This window comes from Puntigrus tetrazona, chromosome 7 (assembly GCF_018831695.1).
Source record: "Puntigrus tetrazona isolate hp1 chromosome 7, ASM1883169v1, whole genome shotgun sequence".
In the NCBI taxonomy this organism is placed as follows: Eukaryota; Metazoa; Chordata; class Actinopteri; order Cypriniformes; family Cyprinidae; genus Puntigrus; species Puntigrus tetrazona.
This window is the reverse complement of record NC_056705.1, coordinates 3064726-3077423: the sequence shown is the minus strand read 5'-3', so window position 1 is coordinate 3077423 and position 12698 is coordinate 3064726. Positions and strand designations below refer to the sequence as shown.

Below are 12698 nucleotides of genomic sequence, written 5' to 3'. Positions count from 1 at the left end.
ACCAATATCCTATTTATCACTTCACTTCAAATTCGGTGACCAACAGTGACCAACTCAGAAATTTGAATATTTCAAATGTTACAAAATGACAAAAGTTGAAACATGCTCATTTTTTTCAATGCCTTACTGGATTCATACATTTAAAAAGCAAAGGCTGTTTTTTTCACTTTAAAAGTCTTTTGCCAATGAAGACAGGTCTGGATACTGAATTATTACTATTATGAACTCCTTTACTTCTAAGATCGATACTTTCATGAATAAAATTCTAACCTTGCAGCCGTCAGCTACAATATCACATCAGATAGTGCACTATAGATCCCCTGAGGAACAATTCTACTTATTCTCTAAAATAAGATTGGAAGAATTGTATAAACTTAATTTATTATATAATTGTATGACTTTAAATCATTTAAACCTCAACATGTATGTTAGACCCTATTCCATCTAAACTAATAAAGAGCTGCCTCCAGAAGTCATAGATCCTCTTTTGGCGATTATTAATTCTTCACTGTCATTAGGATATGTCCCCAAAACCCTAAAAAAAACAACAACAAAAAAAAACACATCTGGAGCCCAAAGACTTAAGTTCTCCTATTCTGATACTGTTTAGTGCTTTGACACGATCTGTATTGTTAAAAACGCTCAATAAATAAAGTTGATTTGATTGATTGATTACAACCAACAACCCAACTGGGCCTTTCATTAAATACATATTTTCAGAACTCACAACATTTGATTTTTTCTGCTAGGCTAAATTTCTGTGTTAAAGTAGTAAAGCACTACGTATCTACCAGATTGACCATTTCAGCTCAAAGCAACGTAAGTCATATCAGGTAAACATACCACTCCTCTTATGTGTTTAAAGTCAGATGAAGATTAATATTTTTGAACTTGTCCAGATTAGTAGCTGATGTTGGGAACACCTGCATAGACAAAGATTAATATCTGCAGACACCTGGTTAAGCCAATAGAAGTCTGGACAGACAGAACACAGAAAAAAAACTCCTCCTCTCGTTCTCATTCATTTGCCTATACAGTCCAATTTTCAGACACAGGGGAATGGCCAAACCCAAAGTTCCCAGCATCATTTTATGCATCTGGTAAAAACAAGCTGGAGAGCGCTCAAAACTGAGAGCAGTGGAGAGGGCTGACGGCAGTCACAAATGTGCTTTTGTCCCTAAATAATTACCTCACTGGCCTAAGCAACCTGGGTAATGTTCCGAACTCATTAGTTTAATCTTTGTGTCACAATGTTTTGACATGAAATACGTAATATTTCATTTTTACATCCTAGCTTTCCTTTGGTCTTACACTTATTTCTTATAACCAACCAAACAGGCCAACAAAAGAATGCAACACTCCCATCCTCTTCATTAACACTTTCTCAGCCGTCTCTGGAGACTCTGCTGTAGTGATGACATCAGCCATGTTGTAGCGTCCAGACATCAATGCATTAACAGAGCTCTGTGTTTACATTGGTAATGCGTCCAAAGCCTCATTTTGCCAAGCCTGCCGTCACTGACAGAAATCACTGGGTGAACAGATTTGTTAGGGCATCCCCTAATGAATAGCTAACCTAATGGATACACATCTGTATTGAAACCATTTCTGCCAGATGCAGGCAAAAAAAAAAATTCATTAACAGATCAGACCTGCCCGCTAGTACTGCACCTGTGGTGTAGTGTAGGTAATGATTACTGCCTGGATTACAGGCCTACTGAACACCTATGTGCACCAGTTTGAATCATCACAACAGCATCTTTCTTTCTCACAGAATCACAATGTTAGATATTCAGAATTCACCTGGCTGTCACATAAAAAGTATTGCTAAAGGCAATACAAAGAAGACATGGATAAATCTATGCTGTATAGTACTGTAGTATTTATCCAAAAGGTTATTGAAAGTGACAAGAAATTGACATTCTCAGAGTTTGAAAGAAATAGAGATCATGGGTACTGCTAAATGCCATTCTAAGTGCATTTTAAACGTATAGAACCATTCTTTTCAGGACCCTGGACAGCACAGATAAGAGCTGTTCACACCTAGAATGATAACTATATCAATTACTACAACAATAAAGTTTTATTAATCATTCTAATTCTGTGAGAAGTCAACACAACACAAAGTAACAACATCATTGGGATATACTTTCAGAATATTTTTTTTTTCCAATAGATGAATAACTAAAAGTATAACTAAAAGATGGACAGCCAATCTACCTGACTTCAAAGAGCCTGAACATTTTAAACCACTTTCTTCAGAAAGTAAAAAGCAAAATAGAAAGAAAAACAAATAAATCATACCTGATGAGTGATCAGAATCAGTGATGGTGTCCGTGGCCTTTGTTAGTTTCTCCCTGGGTGCTTCTGAAGGGCCTGTAGTAGATTCTTCATTTGATGTTTCATGATCGGTGAGTGAAGGTATTGTTATCACTGCTCCTGTTTCGCTTTCTGAATAGACAGTAAATGTCTGAGTTGCCCTTTGTGTTGATTTTGAGGTTCCTGGTGTTCCTGTTGATTCTCCAGTTTGTGAGCTTTGCACAAAAACAGTGGAGGTAACTGTAGAATCAGCTGTGGTAACTCCACTAGAGGTCTCTGAAGGTTCAGGTTTTGGGTTGGTGAATCTCTGTGTAGACAGAGGTGGGGGTTCCGCCATAACAACACCAATGCCAGTCTCATCTTCATATTCAGAGAACACAGTAGACTTAGCACTCTCAAGAAAAGTAGCCTCTGTTGCCAGTGTAAAAGTTGACTGCGTGGAAGGGTGTAATTCAGCCTCACCTTGACCGGGACTGGTCTCACTAGCTGTGTGAGTCAGAACCTGGGCTGGAAATTTTGTGATAGATTCACTATGCGAAAATGATTGTGTTTTGTGTCCAGATTCTTCAGTGTTTACTAATGTCTGTGAAGTGGCATCTGAGTCTGAAATGCTGTCTGTTGTTACCCCAACCAGGATAGATTCCTCTGTTTTCCCAACTGCAAACATTGGTTTGGTGCTTAGAGAGTCTGAGAGTAAAATATCAGGTAGAACAGTTTTCACCTCAATTATGCTCTTGTCCTCTATCTCCTCCATTGGTTCCACTGAGGCTGTGGGAACTGTAGTAGTAAGTTCACGGATCACATCTCCACGAATGTTTGCTTCATCATCGGCCTTCTCAGTGCCAAAATCACTAATATCAAAATCTGGAAGTTTTGTTGTGCCAAAGCCTTCCTTAGATTTTGCACTGACTGATTCTAGTCTGTCAGGGACGTGGCTTGTCTTTGGTGGTGCCATGCTTGTAGAAAACATAGAAGGCACGTCTGTTGGAGACAGGTCATCCAAGGTGTCCTGTGATGCATGAGAGGAACTGGCATCAGGAGAGAGAGTCTGGCCTAAGGTGGTCTCTGTGCTGATGAGTGCGGTGGTGGGCTCTATAGTGGTACCACTCTGAACTGTGACATCCACCCATGAGGACTGGTGGAATAAAACCTGAGAACCTAGAGTAATAAATAAATAAATAATATTTTAATAAGTATTATAGACAAAAGAGTGCATTTACTTCATACTGAAATATAGAACAAAATAAATAATAATCAGATTGCAACTTGGTTACTGTAACATAAAAAGCAAAATTATTATAGAAACTATTACTTCAAAAACATCATTATTTACTTATTTTAAAAATAATAGCAGTAATAAAATATTATGATATTTTCTTTTTGTTACATGATTGTCTTGGTTTGATATCCAATCAATCAAACAATCAATGACTTTTATTTATATAGCACTTTTAACAATACAGATTGTGTCAAAGCACTGAACAGTATTAAATAGGAGAATAGAGTGATAGTAATTCTTGATGATGATATTAAACACTTAATTTTCTATTAAATGCAGAGACGGTCTCTGTAATCAAATCTATGATAATCGCTAGAAATTAAGTGTACCCAACTAAGCAAGCCAGAGGCAACAGCGGCAAGAAAAAAAACAATCTTCATTGACAAAATGGAGAAAAAATTTTTGGGAAGAAACCAGGCTCAGTTGGGGGTTAGTCCACCTCTAGCCTGAGCAGCACTTAATATCTAGTTCCATTTTAAAAGCAGAATTGTCAGATTGTGTAAAGGACTGTGTGTGTGTGTGTGTGTGTGTGTGTGTGTGTGTGTGTGTGTGTCTGGTTTCCACGGGCTCATCTAGCTGTTCCGGTCTCCAATGAAGGTCATCTCTGATCTGGATCCACAATAAAAAATTGGTACAAATACCAAATACAGAAATACTTTCTGAGGCCATTGTATCTAAAAACATACCATGGTCTCCAAATAAATCTCTGTTATGGGATCTTTTAATTTTCACACAAACTTTCAACTGTCGGTTCATCTCCTGGGAAATTATGCTTGATTATTACAATGAAATTATTATGAAACATAATCCCAGTACTGCTGAAACAAGACAATGATTTAATCATATCATTCTCAGAGTCTCAGAGAGGCCTATATTTCGAACAATTGTTGAAGCATGATAAAGCTTTCAAATTGTCAATCTGAAAGTGATTTTCACTTCAACTCCATAAAATGAGATTAAGGGCAAGGTAGTTTTTACACCACGTTCTAGGTACAGACAGCTCTTTGTACATTTCATTGCATGCAGTGCTTACATTTTAAATATGTAAAGGTTGGGGTGAATAGCACATCAGATTAACTTGGCTTTAAACTATTCAGTGGATTTCTTTTAACTGAATGGTGTCAGAATGGTTCCAACAACCCATCAATTGTTTTGCAAATTGAATTTCATTCACACAAACAGCTTACATGCTCTAAATGGCTTTTAATTACCCTGTGTTCACCAAGAAAAGCGTCATCTTCAAATAAAACAGGCCAGCAGCCAGGGCTCCAGCTGTTCTCTATTATCAACAGGCTCTCTCTATTCAGTCTGATGTCAGCCATGACATACTTTTTCTCTTAAGAAAAATGTCATTCATCCATGTGATGCATTGTCTGATAGTTTGCAATATGTTATAATGTAGAAAGGTGTGGTTAGAGGCAAAACCCTCCTTTTTATGCAGCTCTGTCACTATATCAAACATTCATAGTCATCGCAGGTCAGACGAACATGAGAACCAAACCCACCAACGTAAAAGAAGACACTTGAACACACTCAGTGCCACAGAACACAGGATCAGAAAGGCTTGACATAGTTGAAATAGACCAAACAAACAACAAGGTCATAGTGTTGAGGTTTAGGATTAACCCCAGGTCCATTACTTATCACAGCAAGTCGGTGGCTGTCATTCTGGGTGAGTGCCCTGCCTAGCATGGGGTAGGTTGTCTAAATTAGCCTCAGTTGAAAAGATAAACCCACCCAGGTCAGGGGTTAGCGAGACCCACTGGTTTTAGCTCTCTGGTTGTAGCTTTCCTCTTTTATTCCCATGTCTGTTCAGATAAGTACTGGTGCAAATGACAGGAAGGACAGGAAGAGTTTGACAGCGGAAAGAGAAAAGTAGCAGGTAACACCTAAGCACTTTTTTTTCTTTGTTGATGGCTGTAGGCCTGTGCTGTGCATCTAAGTTATAAAAAAGGTATGTAATGCAACAAAAGAATTATACGGGAAAATAAAGGCAAATAAACATTAATTTTATTATTATTTAGATCAAATGAATGGCTCAAATGGCTTTCAGCTTTCAGTTAAAAGACATCAATCAGACATGCATTAAGCAGACCTCCCTGAATATGCAGTTAGCTAATATTCTAATTAAAATTAAAACACTACAAACAAAAATCAGGCATTTAAATGCTAAAATTGAAATTGTAATGTACAATAATACAATTTGATTTATTATTTTTTTAATGAACAATGGTACATCATTTGTGTTTTCAAACATTAATTTTGGGTTAGCTTTAGATAACAGCGAAAGTAATCAAAGTAATTGTGCTAATTTTAAAATACGAAATATCTGTTACTGGCTGCTAAATTAAAAAATACCTAATTTTAGCTGTTTTCATTATGATATAAGTAAGCATATGATATCACTAGCTGGTATGCCTATTACCAGTATCTACTCAAAATACCCATAGATGAACTTGTTTTGAAGGTACTTTGAAGTGTCTCAATGCTGTTTATCTTTTGAAACTGGTCCCCCTGGTTGCATAATATTGTTCTTATGAGGTCATCCAAGCTGATGAGAACATCAAGTCTGAAGACTGAGTACCTACAACACCACAAGGCAAAGTCTGACAAGCATCTGTCATTTTAGCCACGAAGCACTACAGTGGCAAAACGGACCTCTGGATGATTAAACCCTCTTGTTAACCAAGCCCAGTTCAGTTGCCTTAGAAACGGGCGGCAACCCAGAATGCAGCAGAGTGAGGTCAGTGAATCACTAGAGAATGAGCAACTCTCATGTAAACTTTTCCATACCAGGCGTCTCAACTTAAAAGAACCTCAATTAACAAAAAGTGGTGCACTTTAACTAATATTCTGCTTTGATTTACTGCCCTTAACAGGCATTCACGGTAAGTCTGGAGCTCATGTTTGTGTGTTTAATGGGGTGAGGGCTCCATACTACGCATACTGAGTGAAATGACGTCAAAGCAGCTGGTAAAATGGTTAGTCTCGCAACGACTCAGGTGTTCGTTTATTACTCCATAAACAATTCATGAGCTTAATGTAAAGTCTTTACCTTTGAAACAGTATGCTCCTAGCCTCATATTGGGATCTGGGAAGCCTGTTTGGTTTCGGTAGCGATACATGGTGCGGACACCCAGAAGACCACCACCGCACTGACTTCTGGGAATGGAGACAGGATGGCGAGCGCTGCCATCAGACAGCCATCCATAATCACAGCGGTCCAGGCCCTGTCTCCAGGCAGCGTGGAGTTGACCAGGTGAGGCCAGCTCTGCATTCATGCTTTCACACTCAGCCTTGGCCTCATCGAAGGTCATCTTACGCAGTGTGGGCGCAAAGAAAACATTACCTGAAATAAAAAACACATACATTAAACATTAAGCATTATTATATCTGAAATTAGACACATTTTGAATTTGTCATAAAAACAGCATGCATGCTAAGAGTATAATCATGATTATTAAAGTCTTGCAAACAAACACCAATCACTGAATCAAAACCCTCATATTGGCTCTGAGTGGAGGAGGAAACCCCTAATAATATGACACATGCAAATTCATTACAGTTTTCAGAAAAGAAAGAATTGTTTTCCATTAGCAAATGCTGTGGTGAATCAAATGAAAATAAAAATGAGGGGGAGTTGTTTTCGCCCAGCCTTGGGTGTAGCTGTCAAAAGCTAAAACTGAGGTTTTTATGACGTCTAAGTAATTTACAGCAGAACTGTAAAGACATACCCAGATCTTCTTTCGTGAAGGAATGAGACATATTAAACACCACAACATACAACAGGGTGTTAATTTCACAAATCCATTTTCCATTTGTTTCTGATGTTAGTTGTTTTTCATGCTTTTGTCACATCATTGAGCAGAGCCTTAGCACACATTAAGAATACCAAGTATCCTGACAAGATATGAGAAAACTTTTTTTTAATCCTTGTTATTTTGGGGTCATCCTGGGATTGTGAAGATCCTTGCACATCAAAATGCTTGCTGACGAAAGCAAAAATGCAGAAAATCAAAGTTTCTGAGGCATTTCATAAATGTGATAAATGTGACATATTTACTTTTTAAGGTGCGAAAATTTCTGATTCAGTGTGCAAAAACCTTAATAAATAAAATTCTCTACAATCTATATTTTCTCATCATTATTAGTAAGTGAAAATGCAACCTTAAACACAAATAAGTCACTTTTTTTCATGTTCTAAATCTGTTTTTTTTCACACTGAAATTGAAATTGAAAAGAAACAGAATTACTTAAAAAAAACGTTGAACTTGTTTTTTGTGGCCGCTAAAATATTGAAAGCTTCCACTTCAATGTTTAATACCACAGATGTTCACTGCCAAATGGTTGATACTCATTTTTGGTCATAACCGCAATATAAAACCACATTAAATATGTCAGCATAGAGCAAATATAATAGATAAACTACTGCTCTTTCACATTACCACAGAACTGCTGGCCATGCGTGGCTTTTTTTTAGATGAGTGAAGTTGTAAGAAATAACATGAACAGTAAAATCCGTACCCTCAAGCTTATCCACATAGCAGTACACGTCAAAGGTCTCTGTGGACCTGCGTTTGCCATACGACCTGACACCAGGTTTTCCAGGTAGATTTCCATAGCAGCCTGGCCTTGGTCTAGTGATTGGATATCTACAGACAAAAACAACACAGATAGAACTCATGATTAACAAAGTAGTACAAGCAGTAAAACCCATGTTGTTTAATACTTATTACAGAGTTTCCCAGAAAAGGATACAGATTGTTTCTGCATGCTGTGTGTGTTGCTTCTAACCTCACTGTTTGATCTGCTATCCAACCAGCATCACACTGGTCAAATCCATCCTCATAAGCAGCTCTCAGCTGTTCTGCTGTAGCGATGGTGGCTCCAACATTGCTGCAGCTCTGCACAGCTTGTGCGTAGTTCAGAGTGTATCTGCTGACCTTTGACCTGTAGTGAAACACCACGCCTGTTCAAAAGTACAAATAAAACAAACAAAAAATTAACATTTCATAACAAAGTCCATTCCAACCATTCACATTTTCATTAAATAGTGGCATATTGTATTACTATCATTGTTGTCAGTGACCACAATAAATATGAAGCCTAATAGAAACTGCTTTATACTTGATTATGTCTGCAAGTTGCTTTATAAACAAATTAATAAAGCAAGCAATGTTGGGACATTCGTTTGAATGAGGGGACATTCCATCCACCCCCATAATTGTCGCTTTGAAATAAATTTAAATTAAATGAGTAATGGATCTAATTAAAATGGCAGTGTGTCTTTGCTGAGAGAAGGGTGGTGCTGCAGTTCTAGAGCCAAAGGAGTTCAGGGTTGACCCATCCCATCCCATCCCATCCCTTCACATGGTCTGAGCATAAATCAGCACATACAAGATGTGTCTCGGCATCACAGTATATCCAAGCAGAGGGAATACATTAAGAGAGGCAAAGTTTATTGGAGTGCATTTGACTTTTTACACTGTAACTGTAATCTGGAAGAGTCCAAAACAACCTTAAAATCCCTCAACAATTTAAATAATCTGTGCTTGTGGGTTTTCTCCCACAAACAGTTCCACTTAACAGACTGAACTTTCATTTATCTATAATTTACTTTGGTTATGACTGTCATTGATCAATTAGCTTTAAGGAATTTACCATATTGGCAGCATATGTGCTTCAGATACAACAACGGTGTCTCTAAAAAGACAAGACAACTTTGAGGGAATAGCAGACATATAATGTGTTTGCAAAAATCTCACCCTCAACATTCAAACTGACTGTGTCTTGTGTGTCTTCAATCCCAAACATCACTTCGCAGCGGTATGTTCCAGCATCACTGGCTCGGAGCTTCACCATTGTCAGAGAAGCATCCCCTATGTCTTCCGGGTGACTTTGCACAGACACACGGCTTCTGTACCCCGAACCGATCTTAATGACGCCATTTTGGGTTACAAGAACAGTCGACTCAACACCACCCTCAATTTTGGTCCACTTGATGCGTAGGTAATCTGTTCCTGAGGCATTTTTGTTTCTAGGTCCAACAGTGGGGATGATGGAGAAGTAACACGGAAGGGTCACTTTCCCGGATAACAAGCCGCTGACAGGACGCATCACCAGTAACGTGCTAGAGACTGAGAGAATGAAAGGCATGAGATGTTACACACACAGCTGAATCCACCGCAAAGCACAGGAAATCATGCCTTACTGTGTTTATGATAATTGTGCGAAGAATTATTTTACTGCCTCCGTGAAGCCTACGGGTGAGCAAACCAGAAACTACTTTGCTATAGAATGACAGATAACCTTGAAGAGTTGGGGGGTTTGAAAGGATCATAACTGACAGAAAATCACCATACTCAGACCAACAATGTGAGAAATGCTTTGGACAGGTGGGATTACCCCTCAGGGTAGCACACCACCGTGTGAGAGCATGGCTTCTCAGAGGGATGAAGTCAAGCCATCTGTTTGCACCAGACTACAAGAAGATCCTAATTAAAAGGTATAGGTGCCTGGAAGTAAACCATTAGAGGCAGCTGGGGGACAATAGTTTGTGGGAATGAGAGATTAAGGTCTTCTCTAAAGTTTGACTAACTGAGAAAAAGCTGTTAATTTTACTAATAAATTGACTTGTGTTACATGAAATGAAATCAGACAGAAAAAAGAAAACAGAACAGAGAATATATATATATATATATATATATATATATATATATATATATATATATATATATATATATATATATATATATATTCACATTGATGTGTGGTTTAGACTCATGCAAACACCAGTCTTAGATTAATTAATCAAATGTCCACCCTTTACATTCAGAAACTCTTGAACCTGTGGAGATGTATTAGCACACAACACTTTAATATTATACAGAATACAGAAAATGCAGAAATATAAAAAGCTTACCAGGTTCAGTCGTTGTTTGGTATATGCAGATCAACCACAATATGTGTTTTATATTTAGCAACATCTTCCTGTCTAGGAGGTGAAAAAAAGAATCATTGAATTACTGGTTACTGAAAAGTTACTTCAGTCTAGCTGTGTAGAGAGTTGAATCACATTTGTTAGCTATTAAGGCACACGTATGCTGAACGGCTTTACTCATCTGACTGAGGCGATGTGGTGGTCATACAAAGTGTTTCCTCTCAGAGGGTGGGTGGCGGAATTGAGTATTCAGTTGCTATAATCCTCTGCGGGGGGCGAGGCGCAAACTTTTGCCACCGCCACACTACAGAACCGAGGCTCACGAGACTGCTACTCATATGAGCATATCAGTATAAAAAGTGTCCGGTTTTTTTTTTTTTTTTTTTTGCTATTGTGACGCGTTACATTCCTACCTGAAAATTAAGATTTCTAGGTTTCCTTCTTCGTATTATTTCATGCAGTTGAACATTTGCCATTGTTACAGTACAGTAGCCTATGAAAAATCAGCCAGTTAAACGTGCTATTTTAAGTTTAATTGCCGCCTCAAAACGTTTAAGGAAAAAAGTGGTGAAAACGTGCAGTGATGAGGTCATCACACTTCTGGCCGTTGTTTAATTAATTACCGAAATCTCATAAAAACCGAGTAGAAGACAGAAGTCATTATGACAAAAATAGTGTAGTGTACGAACACTAAAACAATCGATCTAAAATATATATTTTCATGAAAAAAAAAAAAGATAAAACAGTGGTGTCAAAACAATCCTAGTCTAAACTGTATCTACTTAGAAACGTTTAAAAAGAATGCACCAACGTCATTACTTTAATTTCTTATCGCACAAGAAGTCGTCTGAGATCTCACATCATCACTTTTCATTGACTCGCGCGCACTAGTATTTCCTACTGTTCATCACTCTGTAATATTTAGATTCCCCAGTATACAAATAATGTATAATAGTCAGTTACTATCTGTGAATAGATATTCAGCGCTCTCTCGCCCTAGATGCCCTACACGGAGCTGGAACCTATTACAAGTCACGCCCAATGATGTAAAGTAGAGCATCAGAGATGTGAAGGATTGTAAACGAGTTTTTGGCACTACTTTATCAGTTCTAATTCTCTGTGGTTAATTCTACTTCTGAGGTCATGGGAACTTTCAATACTTCCACGTGACTCAGGTTAAAATATTGTTACATATAGGGCTACTTTATACCGTAAAAATACTACACTATAAAATAATAACAGGATAAAATACGCTAATAAAAATACGACGAAGGCTGAAAAACAAATCTTCAAAACACAAGGTCTTTATAAACCTTTATATAAAAAAATAGTGTTATCAATTATTTTATCATTTATTTAAATGTACTCATATTATCTCGTGACATTATGCATTCGTATTTCGCAGTTAATCACTGAATCAGTTTGACAGACGGCAGCTTCATAACATACAGAGAACAGTAGCCTGCAAAATAATGAATGAATTACTGTACCTTTGCTGAAAGTTATAATTCCAAACGAAAGAAAAATTTACTTAATCCCAGTTCACAGTGAGTCCACATGAAACCTTCATACGTGTCCTTATCAGGAGGGAAAAAAATTCAGCTTCTTCTCAGTTTGATCAGTCTCCCAGGACCGTATGCTCCTTGCTGTGGTCCGGACACAAATTGTGAACGCAAGGCTAAATTCAATTCCATTTTACACCCTAAATAACTCCGTCAGGCACTTAGAGGAGGGGCTCACTGCCCACCCAAAAAAGTGAGTGGACACCAAGCAAAAGGGAGGTGTGGGGAAAGTGACACACGTCACAGGTGCCCCGACACACACACACACACACACACTTACACACAAATACAAGCAGAGAACATTTACATGTAAATAGAAGAGAATTACATTTATAAAAGAGCGCCACTTTGCCTACTCACTCCGACGTGAAGAGCACTGAGGGTAAGTTAATTAATAATATAGCAGTGGAACTATATAGCTCTTGTAGCCAATAACACGTTCACCTCATATATAATATTATTGTATACGAATTTATTTTGGATCAAGTTTAATTTCTGAACCGTCTATTATTGAGGCTCCTGAAAAAATTACGTTAAATCCCAGGTCTCAAATTACCTTAATTTTAATCACGATCATGTGATCATAAACAGTAAAATT

The 12698-nt window shown here is 37.7% G+C and overlaps 1 protein-coding gene across 1 annotated transcript in view; it reads right to left on the bottom strand.

Moving 5' to 3' along the window:
- Window positions 1–12176, bottom strand: part of vcana (versican a) — a 37511-nt gene extending 25335 nt beyond the window's left edge. The window contains exons 1-7 of the mRNA XM_043245569.1: window positions 12029–12176; window positions 10521–10592; window positions 9364–9735; window positions 8393–8567; window positions 8123–8250; window positions 6654–6947; window positions 2305–3477 (exon numbers count right to left, since the gene is read on the bottom strand). Of these exons, the coding sequence (XP_043101504.1) occupies window positions 2305–3477; window positions 6654–6947; window positions 8123–8250; window positions 8393–8567; window positions 9364–9735; window positions 10521–10584 (2206 nt within the window). The 5' untranslated portion in view covers window positions 10585–10592; window positions 12029–12176. The remainder of the gene's footprint in view (window positions 1–2304; window positions 3478–6653; window positions 6948–8122; window positions 8251–8392; window positions 8568–9363; window positions 9736–10520; window positions 10593–12028) is intronic.
- Window positions 12177–12698: the final 522 nt, after the last annotated feature.